Source organism: Phyllopteryx taeniolatus, chromosome 1 (assembly GCF_024500385.1).
Source record: "Phyllopteryx taeniolatus isolate TA_2022b chromosome 1, UOR_Ptae_1.2, whole genome shotgun sequence".
NCBI lineage: Eukaryota > Metazoa > Chordata > Actinopteri > Syngnathiformes > Syngnathidae > Phyllopteryx > Phyllopteryx taeniolatus.
Genome location: NC_084502.1, coordinates 2,134,549 through 2,151,925, shown reverse-complemented (window position 1 = coordinate 2,151,925; position 17,377 = coordinate 2,134,549). Strand labels below are relative to the sequence as shown.

Here is a 17,377-nt window from a genome sequence, read left to right as displayed (position 1 = left end):
TGCAAAAATGTATTGTAGCAAATCTGCTGTTGTGTTTCGTGGATTGTTGCTAGAGTTTTCTAAAATCCGAGTGCCTGTGAGACCCTGAAGTAGTCTGATTGTGATTTACGATTGGATGGGTGAGGCCGCTGGAAAGAAGAAGAACTTGCCGTGCGTCTACGGGATGAAGGCTTGAGCGTTTAACGTTCATTTGAACAATAAAGAGGTTATTCATCGTACACCACTTGTCTTTGTTTTGTCGTCTAGGCAGACACTTCAGTATTTATTCTCTCTTCGCTGTTACAGGAGTGCGTTTGGTGAATTCGCTGAAGGCTGACATAATGATTTAGTCAGCTAGCCTTTTCAGATGAGCCTTCATAGCACGTTTGCTTTGATTTGATTTGAGGATAGACTTGCATATTTGGCAAGTGACCGTGCTACCGGTCTCATTTTTAGTCAAATATTTCCACACGTTTGAGGCACCGCTGCTAGTTAACGGCGCCGATCGACCGCCTGTTGGTTTCAGCGAGGTTGATAATCTCGCAAAACGTGATTGGCAATTAATCGGCTGCAAGCTATAATCGTCATTGCGCGTTAACTAGTCGGTTCAACCCCGGTGCTGTGTAGCTCAGAGAGATTTTCTGGACTCTATTGAGTGAACGAGCATCATCCATTCTCATCAATACCATTCACTATATCCTTGTCTCTCGTAGATGAGTCGATGCATTCATCCGTTAACGAGGAGCCTCTCTGCAGCACAGCGAGGAGATTGGGTTGCAAAGCAAAAAAGCCAAAGGCCAAATTGGCCGATTGGTTTCGAGGTGGACAAGGGAGCAAGTTTAATTCCTGGAGTTAGCCGGAGTGAAAAATGCACTGTGGTGAAGAGAGCCGCCTTTGTTGTGAAGCACTACTGTATTAAACTCATCCATCCTGAGAGCGATGAGAAACAGAGCATCTACAGAGCAGTCATCATTCACCTGTAGCATCGCTCGCTTTGCATAATATAAGCATAAAAGGTCTTTTACGACGAGCGCAGCCAATAAATACAGATGACTTCAGACCTGTTTTCATTCCTTTTCTCCTCTTGTCTCGTTAAGATCATTTCAACTGATTCCTTTTCCGCCCGGAACCTTCCGGTTTCCTATTTGCTTCTTGAAATAGCATCACTCGAGAGAACCCTTTGCTCCCCTGTTCTTGACCTCGTCCATGCATTCAAGTGGATAAAGTAGGGCCGCTTGACACTCACCGTTACCTGACTAAAGAATTTTTAAAAAAAGCAATGAAATCAACCGTGCTCATAGATTCGTTACCTGTGCAAATCACTCCATTGAGTCATGACATTTAATTAAAACACACACACACATGTACAGGTGTCCATATTTGTCAAAGCAGGGGAACAGGTTCCTGAAGGTTTTTTGGCATCCTCCGTCACGATGGGATGGTGAGCTGCAGTTGAGGGACTGATAAGCCAGTGCCATGTTGGATCCATCATTACAACAGCTTGGGGTGTTACGTAAGCGCTCATAGCTTGGGCTGAGCACAATAATAACGACAAAGGGCCAATCAAGCAAGTATACAGGTCATTATAAATACGTTGAAATTATATCTGGATGAGGAGGAACCCCAAAAACACATCACGGGGAAATTGGACCCAATGGAGTCGGTTTGCCGCCATTTAAGGAACAGAACCGGCAGATGGAGAAATGATAGATGGTGACTATTTTTAAAAGCACAGAGAAATAACGGTATATCAGTGATGTACTCCTTTTCTCTTTATTGCATTTTTTTAAAATTTCTATCCGATCCATATTCTACACTGTAAAGTACTTCTAATCTCTCCTCTTGCCCCCTGTACCACTACAGGGCTGCGAGGATAGTATAATTCCTAACTAATTCAGAGCTTCTCGCCACATATTGTACGTATTTACAAGGCCTTGAATACCGGTTAATTCCGTATCTCACCAAGACGCGGAGAATAACACATCTTTTGTGTGAACGATTAAGCTGCCCGCCACTTTGGAGGAAGACGGAAGTTTTTTTTTTTTTCCTTTTTCACAATTTGGCTTTCCAACTACAGTATTGAGTAAACATTCGAATTGCTGAGTAGGAATGCATTTATTGTGAATTAGATATGCGGTACTCATCTAATAAATAGACATCACAAAGATAAGGCTATCCTGTGCCTGTAAAAAAAAAAAACCCACTCAAATAAATCAAGCCGAAAAAGTTATTTTGCTTCTTTCACTAGTTTGCAATCTCTCTGTTAGCGGCAAAAAGGTTTGCATAAAAAGACGTGGACGGTGTGTGAAATGTATAAGTATGAGAACAGGACAAGGGAGGTTGGATAAACTATAGCTGTATCTACAGTTTGTATACAAACGTGCAACACAAGATTTCATGAAGAATTCATGAGTTCAGCATCTTCTTTCCCATCTTGCGGCGATGTGTTTTACGAGTACCCGGTGTATTGGTCGGCAAGGATATGCATAAACCATCCATCCATTCTCTGTACCGCTTGTCCTCACGAGGGTTGCAGATGTGCTGGAGTGCCAAGAAAAAAAAAATGTTTTTATTGTGCCATTGTGGGAGAATGAATGATAATGAATGCCGGCTGGTCACGGGTTTCACCCGCTCCGCCAATCCCTCTAGTCTGAATGCTGCGTTTTATTTTGAGTTTTGTCCTGTCTGATCGTTGTTGTTCTATAGCTGCTCCCTTTCACCCTTTAACATTTGGAACCCAATCAAATCCATACTCAGTTTGAGACAGATCTCTCGTCTGTCTCTCTGCCTTTGCGAGTGCATTCCGGGCAATATGGATCGCGTGCCATTAACAGTAGTTAGTTAGTTATTCAAACTTATTTTGCTTGCATAGTGCCATGCTTCTGCATTTGGGGAATGAGATAAAACTCTCTATGTGGCTTTTTCAGAGACGAATAGGTGCGTGCATCCGTCTTTTTCATGAAGGTGTGTCAATTGCCATCTCCAAAAAACAAGTACTGAGGTCTTGCAAGTCAAGCGTGGCTCAGGCTTTGAATGCAACCAACCTGATGATTAAGAATCAGTTGGCCAGTGGGCGGATATCATCTGCTAGCAACACTGATAAGCTGTGTCGCAGTCGGCAACCCTTCCCAGAAGGCATCTATGATAAATCCAGCCAGGTGTCATCATCATCCTTGTTGGTAACTTTTACTATTTGCTCGCTTGCTCGACTGTGCTCTTCTGCTGCAATCTTTTTCATACATATTAGAAATCTGTTTGGATCTCTTCTGTGTCATGTGCGCTTTGTTTTGGATTTTAGCACCGTGGTTGTTTTTTGTTCTCCCGTGGCATTTTTCATTGGACAATTCTCTCACTTTTGTGTGACTTGTTTGTCAACAGGTTTCAATTAGTTCTTGGATCTTTGTCTACCTGCTGCCGTCTTCTTATATAAAAAAAACCAAAACAAAACCCCCAAAAAAACCAGCCATTTATCACCGGGTTCATGTTCTGGACCAGGTGAAATTCACGAAATAGCAATCCCATATTTCTGGCATTATTCATACATATTAGAAATCTGTTTGGACGTCCCCAGACTTCTATTAACCTTCCGCACACTCATGTTAACTTCAATCATACTGACAAACACTTTCTACTGTCTTAAACGCCTTTTAAACTCTTAAACTCCTAATGCACAGCATTACTGTACATTTTGTTCCTTGTATTATGTGTTTTAATGACTTTTTCTTTTGAGTCTTACAGTTTTAGGATAGGAAGTGTTTATTGTACCACAAAAAAAATGACAGCATACACTCAAAATCCTGCAAAATGGTTAACACACCACAAAAAAAAAAAAACGTTGGCTAGTTTTAAATAAAAATGTCAGGATTATGAGACAAGAGACTCAGCTGGCCGCAGATGAGATGCAAGTAAGCATAAAATGAACACGACATATGGAACCTCCGGCACTAAATTAAGTTCGGGTGAAACATATGCCGTGTTTCCAGCTTATCCTGAAGCAGACACTTATCTAACATGGGTGGTATGTGTGTAAAAAAAAAAAAAAAAAAAAAAGAAGATGTTTGTTTGCTCACGTTCCCCTCGCCTGTATAATTACGAGTGTCAACGGGATCGTGTTCTCAGTAGCATCTTAAAGGAAAGCATTAAACCTTTAACCACGCAAAAAGCAGAGGGCTTTTATTCGTGCTTTTTTGCCGCGTTACACTGTAATGAGATATTGATGTCTATACAGCACCTACACACAGCCTGCTGTTGGATCTCCTATTGATGAAATCATAAATCTGCTAAAATGTTATTTATCTGCTGTGGCCAGGACCACAATATGCGGCACTGTGCGGATCCTGTGGTGAATAATTTAAGCAATAATAATGCCCATGTTTGCTATTTTTGAAGATTTATGCAGTTTCTATATTCTATTCATTTAATAAAACAGCCCTTGAACATAAAAGATCAGATTGAAGTCAGTTTAATGCAATACCACAAATGTTATTGGTTCCACCATGTTCATGTTTCCCTGTTTTCCAGTCATGAAGGATTTCAAGAGATCAAAACAAAGGCAGCGAGGGATAATTTTGATGTAAATAACAATTCAATAGCAAAAACATGAAAACAAGAGCAATAGAGGCAGCTCCTTTAATGAGTTTTGAAAGCGGCGTAACCACTTATATGGCAAAAGCGAGAAAGCTGTGAAAATTACATATCTGCAGAAAATTCATTCAGAAGCCTTTTCTGATTCAGCAAGGTCGAGAGTTCAGCACGGCAGAATAGAAAGCAAATAAAAAGCAAGCCTCACAGCTGCATGGAGATCTGCGCCAAAATAGAGTCCTTGGCCTATGGCTTCACTTTTCTAGCAAACATAATAGAAATAGATTTATTTTCCGGATAACGTTCATTTAAAAAACAAAAAAAAAAAACAAAAAAAAAAACACCCATCTGAAATCTATGGGACCAAATCATGAAAATCATGCACTTATCAGATTAGGTACAATTAGACAATCAGAAGAGAGTTCAATGAAAACATTTCACATGAAAATGCAGGATTTTGATTAACACTCGCAGAGAGGTATGCAATTAATATGTTTGTAAAAAGAACGTCGTTTTTATACTTTGCAGCGGTCTAGCACAGCGTCCTACTGAGAGATGCTTCTAATATTTTGTACTTCTCATGGGACAAAATAAATATAAACATAAATATAAAGACTCAATCATCCAAAAATGAAAAAAAAAACATCCATCCATCCATTTTCTGAGCCGCTTCTCCTCACTAGGAAACAAACAAACAAACAAACAAAAAAACAAAAAAACATCAACAACACGAGACTGCGGATCCAAATGATAACCTGGGCTGCATCCGAAAAATAACAAAGGACGACATAATCATAATCAAACTGCTTTTCGTTTTATACACTGTACACAACATAACTCAAAAGCCTTCTGCGTGCACAGCCCTCCTTTTCCTTTTTTTTTTAACCATTAAAAAGTACACACAACAAAAAGGGCAAAACACACACCTGGCTTGAAAGCCTTTTGTCCTTAAGGCATTTCTCTCCACTCTAAATGAGGTCTGTGGAGATGATTTCAAACAAAAAAATACTGCAGGGGCAGCGACTAGATGGAAGAGATTCATAGGTGAACTGAACATCCACACTCTCTCACTTCTTTTTTTTTTTTTTGTCAGATTCTCTCACATTTCAATCAGCTCTTTTGGATGTGTAATGTTATAAATGGACGAAATACAACTATGGACACGTCAGGATTATTTCAATGTTGCTGATGGCACTTCATGCACAGATCATACTTTATAGCGCACATAACAGCACCCGCCCCCCCTCGCTCTCTTTCGCTCTCGTTCAGCTATCTGAGCTGGCTGCTTGCACTTATTTTAAATGTGCACTTAAAACCTTGGAGCTTCTGCCTTGATTCAACATAAGCCTTCAGTCAACACATCCCAGGATGGCGCAAGTAAAACGAACGCAACCATAAAGGACTGTTTTACTTTACATCCACTGCGGAAAAGCTCAATAAACTATTTCAACGATACAGTAATGGCATCTTTTGCATGATGTAAAATTACATGCAAATCAACAAGTTCCTTTATAACGCAGAAGAGTAACTGAACTATGGCACGATCATCATTATCATATTGACAAAACATTTCTTCAATGTTTTCGCTCGCTGCCAGCTGGAGCGCGAAAGTGTCCGTAAGACGTACATTATGCACCAGTGAGTTCTTACCTTAAGTTGCGGTGGCACTGGAGAAGTGTGGGTACGCGCCTTTGCAGCCAAACTATCCAAAATGGAAACGCTGAAACCTGTCTGGACTCCCAGGGAGGCGATGAACAGAAAACGCCAGCCGTCTGGAGTGCAAACGTGCTACCGAGAAAAGAGGAGATGCAACTGCAGCTCCTGCTCGAGAACAACCGTCTGCGATTTAGTGGGAAGAATTACTTTGCTCCCTTCTGACTGCCAGCCCTCCTCCCTGCTCCACTCACCCACTCCACACTCACTCACTCACTCACTCACTGGGAAAGAAATCATCTTTCATGCGAGCTCACCATTAGAAGCCGTTTGAAGCCCAACATGCCCAAATGTGTCCTACAATCCAAAACTCAATGTAGGCACATCAGAGGAGTTAGGATTAAACTGTGGGATTTACCCTCCATCATTTCATCCCATGCGCCGATGGACAATAACATCAGTGATTGGCGAACGAGCACCACTATTAGGTGGGTAGAGATAGAGAGGGTGGGGGGGGGGGGGGGGGGGGGGGAAGAGAGAGAATAAAAATCCATGGGAGTGTAAAGCATCACGTGGTGTCAAGAGGGTTCACTGGGGTCACGGGTGAGCTGTTTGGCACGTGAACGTGCGGCGTATGCGTACGCGTAACAGATGGCTACTGTACTGACGCACCAGCTAACTCCTGGGTTCAAGCGCATGCTTTCTTGGTTTCCGTGGGAGCCCGAGAGGCAGTAGTTATGTTTTATTATATATAGCAGTGCATATATAGACAAACACATTATGAACACAGTCTTCAATAAACCTAAAATGCATCTTTTTGGTATATTGCTGGAAGTCAGAGTGTAACTCACAGTAAGACAGATTCCATTCGACTGTATCAGTACATTTATGTTTCACACATTTTCAAAATGCAAAAATAGCTTCACTACGAGAATTACCTCACCTGGATCAGAGATATGAATACTTTACGAAATGTAAAACAAATTCAAAATAAATGTCATTAGTTTCTCCGATCTAACTTCTTAAAGTCACTCGCTTGTGTCTTTTAGCAGCCAGACGATGTCACACAAATGGGGCTCAACTGTAGTTGTAACCAGTACAGTTACCTTGGGGTCCTGTAGTTAATGTAGATTCAACAATGAGGGACAACAATGCACTCATATCGTACCTTATCTGATAAAAGTGGACTGCGTTGACTATATTGTCTCTAAAACCTGTCCACACACCACGTGTCACCAAAGAGCACCAGCAGGACTCGTAAAAAGGCAGACAGAGGTGTGAGAGAGCCATTATGTTTTGTAGTGAATGGCTGTATTCTTAATGAGACGCACCTCCGTGGGTACTGTGCAACGCGGCTGAAAAACACACTTATCATTAACCCCCCCCCCCCCCCGCACTGCTGGGAGAGGAAAACAAGACGGAAAGAATACGGTCAACTAAATTGTGCCATTAAACGGAAAGCAAAAGCGCAGCTGTGTGGCAAAAAAGTAAACTGCGTCACTGGGTTTTGAGGACTCAGAGCAAACGTGCCAAATGTGTCACTCGGAGCTGGCACAGGCAAGGCTTCAAGGCCAACAGACAGAAAGAAAGAAAGCTCTCCTCGCAGAGTTACACCAAGGTGCGGTGCCGGATTTGCGCTAGTCACAAAAATAGAGCCGTTAGTGTTATAGTAACGCTCTCTTACGATTGACTCGGGATTGCTTGCGCCGCTAGTTTTTTTTTTAGGCTGGACGGCGTTCTCTGTCACTATTTATCGCAAAGGTCAGAAACCGCAAATGTCCTCCTTAAATGTGCTTAAATCAGCGTAATTGTTTCCTATTGTTGTGCATATATGCTGTAGTCGTTAAGCACATGGATTTACATGCATATTTTATCCCCGCGGGCCTTAATTTAGAATAAAATCCCACACAGCCTGTAATCTACCCATACGGCGTGTATTTTATTTTGGCATAAAGTAACACGATTAGGGCGTACGCATGCACACACACATGGTGTTTTTACTGGACAGCCTCCCGCTTCCGTTCGACGGAAGCTCTCCTTCGTATTTCGTGCTTTCATCTTGCCAGCCCTCTTCTGCCACCCGCCAGTATCGCTCATCGCTTCACTGCCCATCCGGTTTGCTTTTCCTTCTTCTTTGCTTTCACTTCTTTTGACCTTCTCAAGTCGCTCTGACTTTTTTGTGGCCTTCATTCAGAGCCAGTGTTGACCCACATCGAGACTTTTTGGCAGCTGTCAACTTACCAGAGGAGGAAAAGAAAAAAAGGCTGATGATTCATTTTTTTTTTAAATGGGCTAAATCAACATTGTCATTCTTAAATGACAAAGATGATTATGTAAAAGGTACATGTTCTGGTATCTGCAAAGTCGTTCAGGATTCAAATACAATTTAACCCTGTCACAAACTATGTGTGCACCTGCTCCCACCATGAGAGATGAATAATATGGTGATATAGAATGGTTTGTCGTACATGCTTAATGTAGCATAGGAGAGTTGGCCTTAATTGGAACGGCTATATTTGAGTTGAAATGTAGGACGGGCAACTCCTCCTTTGACTTCAACACTGGTTTGGGACAACCTTTAAAATAAAAGGCAGTCGTTGAAATAAAAAAAAATATCACAATAACAGGAGGAAACGACCGTGACTGCAGAAGCTTGTTTATTTATTTATTTTAAATCATACAATACCTGTATATATTTTTAATCAGACCTAGGCCATGCTTCTGTTTTCTTCCACATTGTGGTTCTCATTAGTTGAAGTTTGTAACTAGAAGGTTTGTTGGAAGATGGTCAGCGAGACATAGCACTTTTAGCGCGGTCGCCAATTACCTACAGAATACAAATGAGGAGAAGAAGGCATTCAGTGCTGACAGCTTCTATTTTGATCCTGTCTGATGAATGCTTTTCTCTTCAGCTGTCGACAGTCACAACTTTCCGAGACAAAGTTCCCAATTACGGTGCAGCCATAACCTTTTTTTAAATTTTTTTTATTGTTCTCTTTGCAGTGCTTTTCCCCTCACGTAAAGGTGAGTCATCTCGCATCACTCACAGACCCACGCACAGATGAAAATTGAACAAATGAACTATGTATAAATTTAGGGTAGTATCCGTGATTTTGTAAGGAAAAAAGGAAACAAATCCAACAATTAGGTTATGTATGTGCTGGAGCCTATCCCAGCTATCTTCGGGCGGGTTACACCCCGAACTGGTCGCTAGCCAATCGCAGGGCACATACAAACAAACAACCATTCACACTCCCATTCACACTCCCATTCACACCTACGGGCAATTTAGAGTCTTCAATCAACCTACCACGCATGTTTTGGGGATGTGGGAGGAAACCGGAGTGCCCGGAGAAAACCCACCCAGGCACGGGGAGAACATGCAAACTCCACACAGAGGTATGATGACATGTACGGCAGGTTGGACACTAAAGAAGGAGAAAAGGATCTATACAGGTTGGCCAGACAGAGGGATAGAGAAGGGAAGGATGTGCAGCAGGTTAGGGTGATTAAGGATAGAGATGGAAATATGTTGACTGGTGCTAGTAGTGTGCTAGATAGATGGAAAGAATACTTCGAGGAGTTGATGAATGAGGAAAATGAGATAGAAGGGAGAGTAGAAGAGGCAAGTGTAGTGGACCAGGAAGTGGCCATGATTAGTAAGGGGGAAGTTAGAAAGGCATTAAAGAGGATGGAAAATGGAAAGGCAGTTGGTCCTGATGACATTCCTGTGGAGGTATGGAAGCATCTAGGAGAGGTGGCTCTGGAGTTTTTGACCAGCTTGTTCAATAGAGGTGTGCTGTAGGTGTGACAGACCAAATTTTAGGTGGAGGTGGGACTTTGCAGGTGGGACTTTGCAGTGGTGATGTATCGGCTGACAGATGAGGTTAGACTGGAATCCCCATGGACCATGATGTTTGCAGATGACGTGATCTGCAGTGAAAGTAGGGAGCAGGTGGAGGAACAGTTAGAAAGATGGAGGCATGCACTGGAAAGCAGAGGAATGAAGATTAGCCGAAGTAAGACAGAATATATGTGCATGAATGAGAGGGGTGGTGGGGGAAGAGTGAGTCTACAGGGAGAAGAGATAGCGAGGGTGGAGGACTTTACATACTTGGAGTCAACTGTCCAGAGCAATGGTGAGTGTGGTCAGGAAGTGAAGAAACGGGTCCAAGCAGGTTGGAACGGGTGGAGGAAGGTGTCAGGTGTGTTATGTGACAGAAGAGTCTCTGCTAGGATGAAGGACAAAGTTTATAAAACAGTGGTGAGGCCAGCCATGATGGACGGATTAGAGACAGTGGCACTGAAGAGACGACAGGAAGCAAAGCTGGAGGTGGCGGAAATGAAGATGTTGAGGTTCGCTCTCGGAGTGACCAGGTTGGATAAAATTAGAAATGAGCTCATCAGCTGGACAGCCGAGGTTCGATGTTTTGGAGACAAAGTTAGAGAGAGCAGACTTCGATGGTTTGGACACGTCCAGAGGGGAAATAGTGATATAGGGTTGCATGGAAAAGGATGAGGCGCTGTGTCGACCCCTAAAGGGACAAGCCCAAAGGAAAAGAAGAAGAAGAACCTCTTTCAAAGTTTCATCTACTTGTAGAAGCAACCTTGGATGTCAAATGAAAGTGTTTTTCATTCCCATTTTGCAGAGAGTATGAATTAAGCCTTTTCCACAAACAATTCAAAAAGTGATGAGGGTTAAAGCGATTGAAATCAATGAAAACAAAGCCAAGTAAAACTGCTATGAAATGCCATACAAATAAAATGCATTATAATTTATTTTGGGATCACCAAAGTTAATATCTAACCTTCACAAAGAAAAGATTATAATAAAGATGTGCTCAAGTCAAAGGAGGAAGGAAAAACAAACTTCAACAATAGCTGGCGACGGTAAGCCCTCTTCCCGAACTCGGCTGATTATTTTGAGTCGTGTGAGATTGATTTGGAGGCCGTGTGGGGACCTTGAGGGTCGGTGTCAAGGAAATGAATAGTGCACACAGCCCAAAAATGAAGCCGAATAATAATACGAAAAACTTTGTGACATGGAAAGTTAAAATTGAGAGGTGGGCAGGAACGTGGAAAGAATGGTGTGATGGTCTCCAGATTCCTGAGGTTATTAATAAGACTCTCCTCAAGGACTCCAGCAACGATTTGGGTCGAACTATTTCTTCTTCCTTATGACAAGTCCCCCCCCAATTTTTTTTTAAATAAATACAAATAAATAAAATATACCCATCAGGCATCATGTTTAATTCCAAGCCAGCTGTGACAGGTGGCCATGCTTATCTTCCAACTGTTCTTCTGAGCCTTGGCATCATGTTGCATGTCATGCTTTTTTATTAGTGACTCACGTGAACATTTTTGTTTTGTTTTGTTTTGTTTTCTCTTTGGATCATTATTGTTTGAGGTTACAGCCGTCGCAAGAGAATTAAACCAACTTGGCGGACTCAAAATGACTCTCACACAAGAGATTTTCACATTGCCCTTTTCTGCCATCTAGTGCTTCAGGTTGGTTATTTACCAAATTAGAATTGCCATATTAGTGTTAGCAGGTCTTGACCGTGTAACCAATCCAATACAGACACACACACACACACACACACACACACACACACACACGCATATATAATGCATATGCATGTATATATATATATGTAGGCTCCAGCACACCTGCACCCCCGACAACCATTTGGATTGTGGTTTGCTTGCGGCAGGCCAATTCATGACTATCCAGACTCCATTCCCTGGCGAGCATGGTGGGGGGCGTGGCGTGATGTGAGTGGAATTGATCCCCGGAGGCGTCGGGTCGGACTTGTCTATATATACAACGCTGAGCTTGGCCTTGCTCTTGCTCGGCGCCTCTCCGGGGACTCTCGGCTGCTCTTCTGCCATCATTGAGCCGACCCCAAACATGGCCCACCGGCAACAGATCTGGTAGGTACCGGATTTCCATATATTGTGGTCTGTGTGTTGTTTTATCGAACAGACAGCACACACATTTTTGATCTGTCGGGTTTTAATTTTTGGTTACCTTCTGCTGCAATGACTCGGCAAAATTAGCCACGGTGACTCTAATGCATGAACACAGAAACTACAATTTATCAGCGGTGAAGTTCCAGTGTGAACTTATCTGTTCGGCCTATTCAGTTATGTAAACGTGTCGAACCTTACTCCACACATGCAGTGGATATAAAAAGTCCGCACACCCCTGTTCAGATGCCAGGTTTTTGTAAATGACACCAAGACCGTTTCATTTTCCACCAGTAATGTGACCTGTATGTAACCTGTACAACGAAATTTGAATTTTAAAAAATCTTAAAAATAAACAACTGAAATAATGTAGTTGCACAAGTGTGCACACCCTCTGCGGATGTGGATGTGGCTGTTTTCAGAATTAACCAGTCACATTCAAACTTATGTTAAATGGGAGTTTATTATCCCCAAGTAAACTTTAGATGTTCTAGTAGGCTTTTCCTTACATCTTTTTTTTATTGCTTTCCAACAGAGATCTAAAGGTTTTGTGCTATCACTGACTGCTATTTTGAACTGTTTGTATTTTTTCCCCCATCCTGACTTAGGCCCCAGTTTTAGGTGTAGAAAAACAGTTCCAAAGCAAGCTATTGCCAACACTTTGCTTCAATGTGCATGTGGTGCTCTTTTAGTCATGAGCAGTGTTGTTGGCAAATAATTTTAACTTTGGTTTCATTGGACGTGTGTTTGAAAGATCTTGTCGTAGGACTACCGACTAGAACAGCTGAACTTATTTTGGTGTTAATCATACTGCAGCACTTTAAATTGTGTCCGCTGTTTTCTGACTTCCGTTTAACTTGGGTTTAATTAGTTCATTTGGAGCACAGCCACATCCTAATTTTAAGAGGGTTTGCACACTTGTGCATCCATATTGTCCCAGATTTTACTTCCCTTCTTGAAAAGATTAAAAAAAAATCAACGAAGATATTTTTCAATTGAACAACATTCACGGTGAAAAAGTTTGGAAATAATTGATGTTGGCCTCATTTTTTTATTTTTTTTATCCATTATAAATCTGCCATTAGAACTGTGTACATAGTAAGCGCAACAATGACTGCTCTGTGCATCTGTGTTCGACTTCTCCTGAGTCCAGCCTACCAGCCAAACTGATTAATGGAGGGATCGCAGGCATGGTTGGAGTCACGTGTGTGTTCCCAGTCGACCTGGCCAAGACACGCCTGCAAAACCAACGAAGTGGCGCGCAACTGTACAAGAATATGTAAGAACCACCACCTCTGGACATCTGCAGATATACACATGCCAAATATGCGTGTCAACTAGTTCATTTATTTCAGAACTGTACTTACGTTCAAAAAACAAATGTAACAAATGTGTTGTACCAATTCATTAAATATATTTCAATTCCCAACAATTTTCTGTCATGAAAAATGTTTTTGATTGAGATGAGAAATTTGGGCATTTTGGTAGCTTTAAGCAACAATTGTTAAAATTAGACAAAAATAAAATATTGCACTTGGTGTATAATGAATATGTATATAACGTATGAGTTTAAATTTTTGAATTGAATTACTAAAATTTATTGAGATGCGCCTTTAAATTGGCATTATGCCCCTCAGTGGTTGGGGTAACAGTTTTCATCTCTGCTTTAATTTTCCAGTCAAGTCAGCATGAAATTAATCAACAGCCATTGATCTCGGTGCATTACCGTACTAAAATTAATACTTTTTTTTTTTTCTTGCTAGGATGGACTGTCTGATAAAGACGGTAAAATCTGAGGGTTACTTTGGCATGTATCGAGGTAAGCTTCATCTAATTGTCCAATTGGGGAAATAAAAAGTGTACTGCCCATGTCCAATACTGTAGATGTTGAAATGAGCATATATTATTGCAACTCTCACTGATAATGTTGTAAACAAATTACGCACAAGGGTTGAGAAAATGGTTCAACTTTGAGGATATGAGTAGCGTGTATTGATCAGTAAAGCTTCGGTTTGCAGACATTGCAGATCAGAGATCAGAAACAATAACAATAACAAAAGGACATGTTCAGTCAGAATGAAACATGGGGGTCAAACAAATTTTTGTTGCGGGCCACATCGTAGTTATGGTTTCCCTCGGAGGGCCATTATGACGGTGAACCCATATAGCTTATGATCGCCTCATATTACACATACACAACAAATTAATGGATAACTAGCTCTAAAAAATTATAACAAGAAACATGGTTTGCTTTTGCGGGCCACATATAAAATAATGTGGTGGGCTGGATCTGACCCCCGGGCCTTGAGTTTGACATAAGTGAGTACAAAAGGTCAACACACTTTATACACTGCTAAAATGGCAAAATATGAGAGGATTAAGAATCACTTTTCAACTTTTGATGTGCACGGTTCATGCCAAACATACCTTTGCAAATTTCTGCCCAAAACATCAATTTTAGAGGGACGTCCAGTTCTAAAATAGTGTCACTGTTGTCGTCACATAAAGCTAGTATTTTAATAGGGGTGTGTAGACTTTCTTATATCCATTGTACAGCATAAAAGTGTTTTTGGTGACCGTCCCTTCGTAATAAAATCCATGCTGTAGGCGCAGCTGTCAATCTCACCCTAGTGACGCCTGAGAAGGCCATTAAACTCGCTGCCAACGACTTCTTTCGCCACCTGCTAAGCAAAGATGGGTGAGCAGTCCGACGCAACACAGAGACTGAATCCCACTTTCCTAGCAACGCGCCGGCTTAACCTCACTTATATGTGCGCGTGTCGTCAGTGGTAAGCTGACCGTGTTCAAGGAGATGTTGGCGGGATGCTGCGCGGGAATGTGCCAGGTCGTCGTCACCACGCCCATGGAGATGCTCAAGATCCAGCTCCAGGATGCTGGCAGGCTCGGTGAGGATGTTACCAATTGAACACAATGCGCACTGCTGCGCTGTACAGTGGACACCCTATTCGCGGGGGTTTAGGGACCGGGCCGGACCGCGAATATCGAAATTCCACGGATAAATTTGACACCCATTATAATGACAGTACATTGAAAAAAACTAGATATATATTTTGTAAAACCCCCAAAATTATTGAATAAGCAGGGATAAACCACCGTTAAACATTCTCAGGGTTGGTGCCCCCAACCCCCCCAAAAAAAGAAAAAAAGGAAAAAAAAATAAAATAAAATGAAAAATTCCAAAAAAAAAATATTTTTTAAAATTATTACTAAAAAAAATAAACAAATCTGCGAATCACTCTGTGGGTGCCGAACTGTGAGTATGTGGGTGTCCACTGTAGAAAAAATACATTGCACTGTTTAAAATTATTTTACCAAACAATGTTTGAAGAGGGCGGCACGGTGGCCGACTGGTTAGAGCGTCAGCCTCGCAGTTCTGAGGACCCGGGTTCAATCCCCGGCCCTGCCTGTGTGGAGTTTGCATGTTCTCCCCGTGCCTGCGTGGGTTTTCTCCGGGTACTCCGGTTTCCTCCCACATCCCAAAAACATGCATGAATTGGAGACTCTAAATTGCCCGTAGGCATGACTGTGAGTGCGAATGGTTGTTTGTTCCTATGTGCCCTGCGATTGGCTGGCAACCAGTTCAGGGTGTACCCCGCCTCCTGCCCGATGACAGCTGGGATAGGCTCCAGCACGCCCGCTACCCTAGTGAGGAGAAGCGGCTCAGAAAATGGATGGATGGATGAATGCGCAATCATTTTGAACGAGGTGTATAGTCTACATTTTGATGCAATGGTGAAAGTTCCTTTGCTTCATCCACCAGCGGCCCAGCAGAGGGTGAAGGCGAGTGTGGTAACGGGTCTAAAGATGGGCGGAACCAGTGCCGTCCTGAGTCGTTCCTACAATGCTCGCCCCGCGCCTCATCTTAGGACGGTATCGGCCACGCACATCGCCAGAGACCTGCTGAAGACCAAAGGTGTCACGGGGTTGTACAGAGGACTTGGAGCCACGTTAATGCGGTGAGATTGTGTTTCATGTACAGTGGACCCCCGCTATTCGCGGGGGATAAGGACTGGGGCGGACCCCGAATAGTGAAAACTTTTTTTAATTAAACCCCCAAAATTCATGGATAAGCGCAGATAAACCACCATGCAGCGATTTGGGGGTTGGTTCCTTCTTACAAAAGAAAAAAACAAAGAAGTAAAAAAAAAAATTATAATAAAAAATTGGAAAAAAATGAAAATATTTTTTTAAAAAGTAAAAAAAAAAAAAATCCACGGATGCCGAACCGAGTGTATGTGGAGGTCCACTGTACTAATGTAAGTGCTCACCTCCTTCGATAGCTAACATGCTTGTTCGTGTCCTCCTCAGGGACATTCCCTTCTCAGTTATCTACTTCCCTCTTTTTGCGCACCTGCACCAGCTTGGTCAGCATTCATCAGAAAACCCAACAGCGCCCTTTTATTGGTCCTTTGTGTCCGGATGCTTGGCTGGATCCATCGCAGCGCTGGCTGTCAGCCCTTGTGACGGTCAGTGTTGTCATTTGGAAGAAATGTGACCACACAATGAGGCCAACTCGGATTGACTGCGTTTCTCTCCACCTTGTTTAGTGGTCAAAACAAGACTACAATCCCTAAAAAAGGGAACAAACGAGGAAACATACAATGGAGTGGTGGATTGTGTCGGGTATGCTGTGAACATCTTATTCTCTAATTAATGTATTGCCACCCCGAGGTCATATGAAATATTAGCATTTCCTTTCATTGCAGAAAAATCATGAGAAAAGAGGGTCCTGCGGCTTTCCTAAAGGGGGCCAGTTGCCGGGCGCTTGTCATCGCGCCTCTCTTTGGCATCGCCCAGGTTGTGTACTTTGTAGGAGTTGGAGAGACGCTGCTTGGTTACACACCGTATAGCGTTTATTCTGCACAGACACACACATAGTGATGGAAAATTAGGAATTTTACCACTGTAAATATTTTTCCTAGATATATTTGCTACTTTCTCGAAATTGAGAAAAATTTAGCAAACTACAAAATAACTAAAATTAAGAGACTGTTACAGTTTCAAAAATCTAAAAAAAAAAAATATTCCATCATAGAATAACCTTGTTGTTTTTATCATGTTTGAGTTCATTTTGCAATTACACGTGTAAATAGAGAAAATAAACTGTTACTACCCTTTGTGCGTGTTTTGTTTTGGACGAGTGAAACGTTCTGATGCAAAGTTTCAGCCAACG

General features: G+C 42.1%; 2 protein-coding genes across 3 annotated transcripts in view; one reads left to right on the top strand and one right to left on the bottom strand.

Moving 5' to 3' along the window:
* camkvl (CaM kinase-like vesicle-associated, like) overlaps positions 1-6,661 on the bottom strand; it is a 28,478-nt gene extending 21,817 nt beyond the window's left edge. Inside the window, exons 1-2 of one of the 2 annotated variants that reach the window (XM_061795783.1) lie at positions 6,531-6,658; positions 6,211-6,348 (exon numbers count right to left, since the gene is read on the bottom strand). In XM_061795783.1, the coding sequence (XP_061651767.1) occupies positions 6,211-6,348; positions 6,531-6,557 (165 nt within the window). In that variant the 5' untranslated portion in view covers positions 6,558-6,658. Of the gene's footprint in view, positions 1-6,210; positions 6,349-6,530 lie in introns of both variants that reach the window. The other variant, XM_061795858.1, reaches the window with a different exon arrangement.
* Positions 6,662-11,999: 5,338 nt separating this feature from the next.
* LOC133487955 (mitochondrial glutamate carrier 1-like) lies at positions 12,000-17,265 on the top strand. The gene is made up of 9 exons (XM_061795333.1): positions 12,000-12,147; positions 13,337-13,462; positions 13,947-14,002; positions 14,791-14,881; positions 14,971-15,089; positions 15,965-16,160; positions 16,513-16,670; positions 16,752-16,827; positions 16,911-17,265. The coding sequence occupies exons 1-9, from the start codon at positions 12,125-12,127 to the stop codon at positions 17,080-17,082; spliced, it is 1,017 nt and encodes a 338-aa protein (XP_061651317.1). The 5' UTR covers positions 12,000-12,124; the 3' UTR covers positions 17,083-17,265.
* The last annotated feature ends 112 nt before the right edge of the window (positions 17,266-17,377 follow it).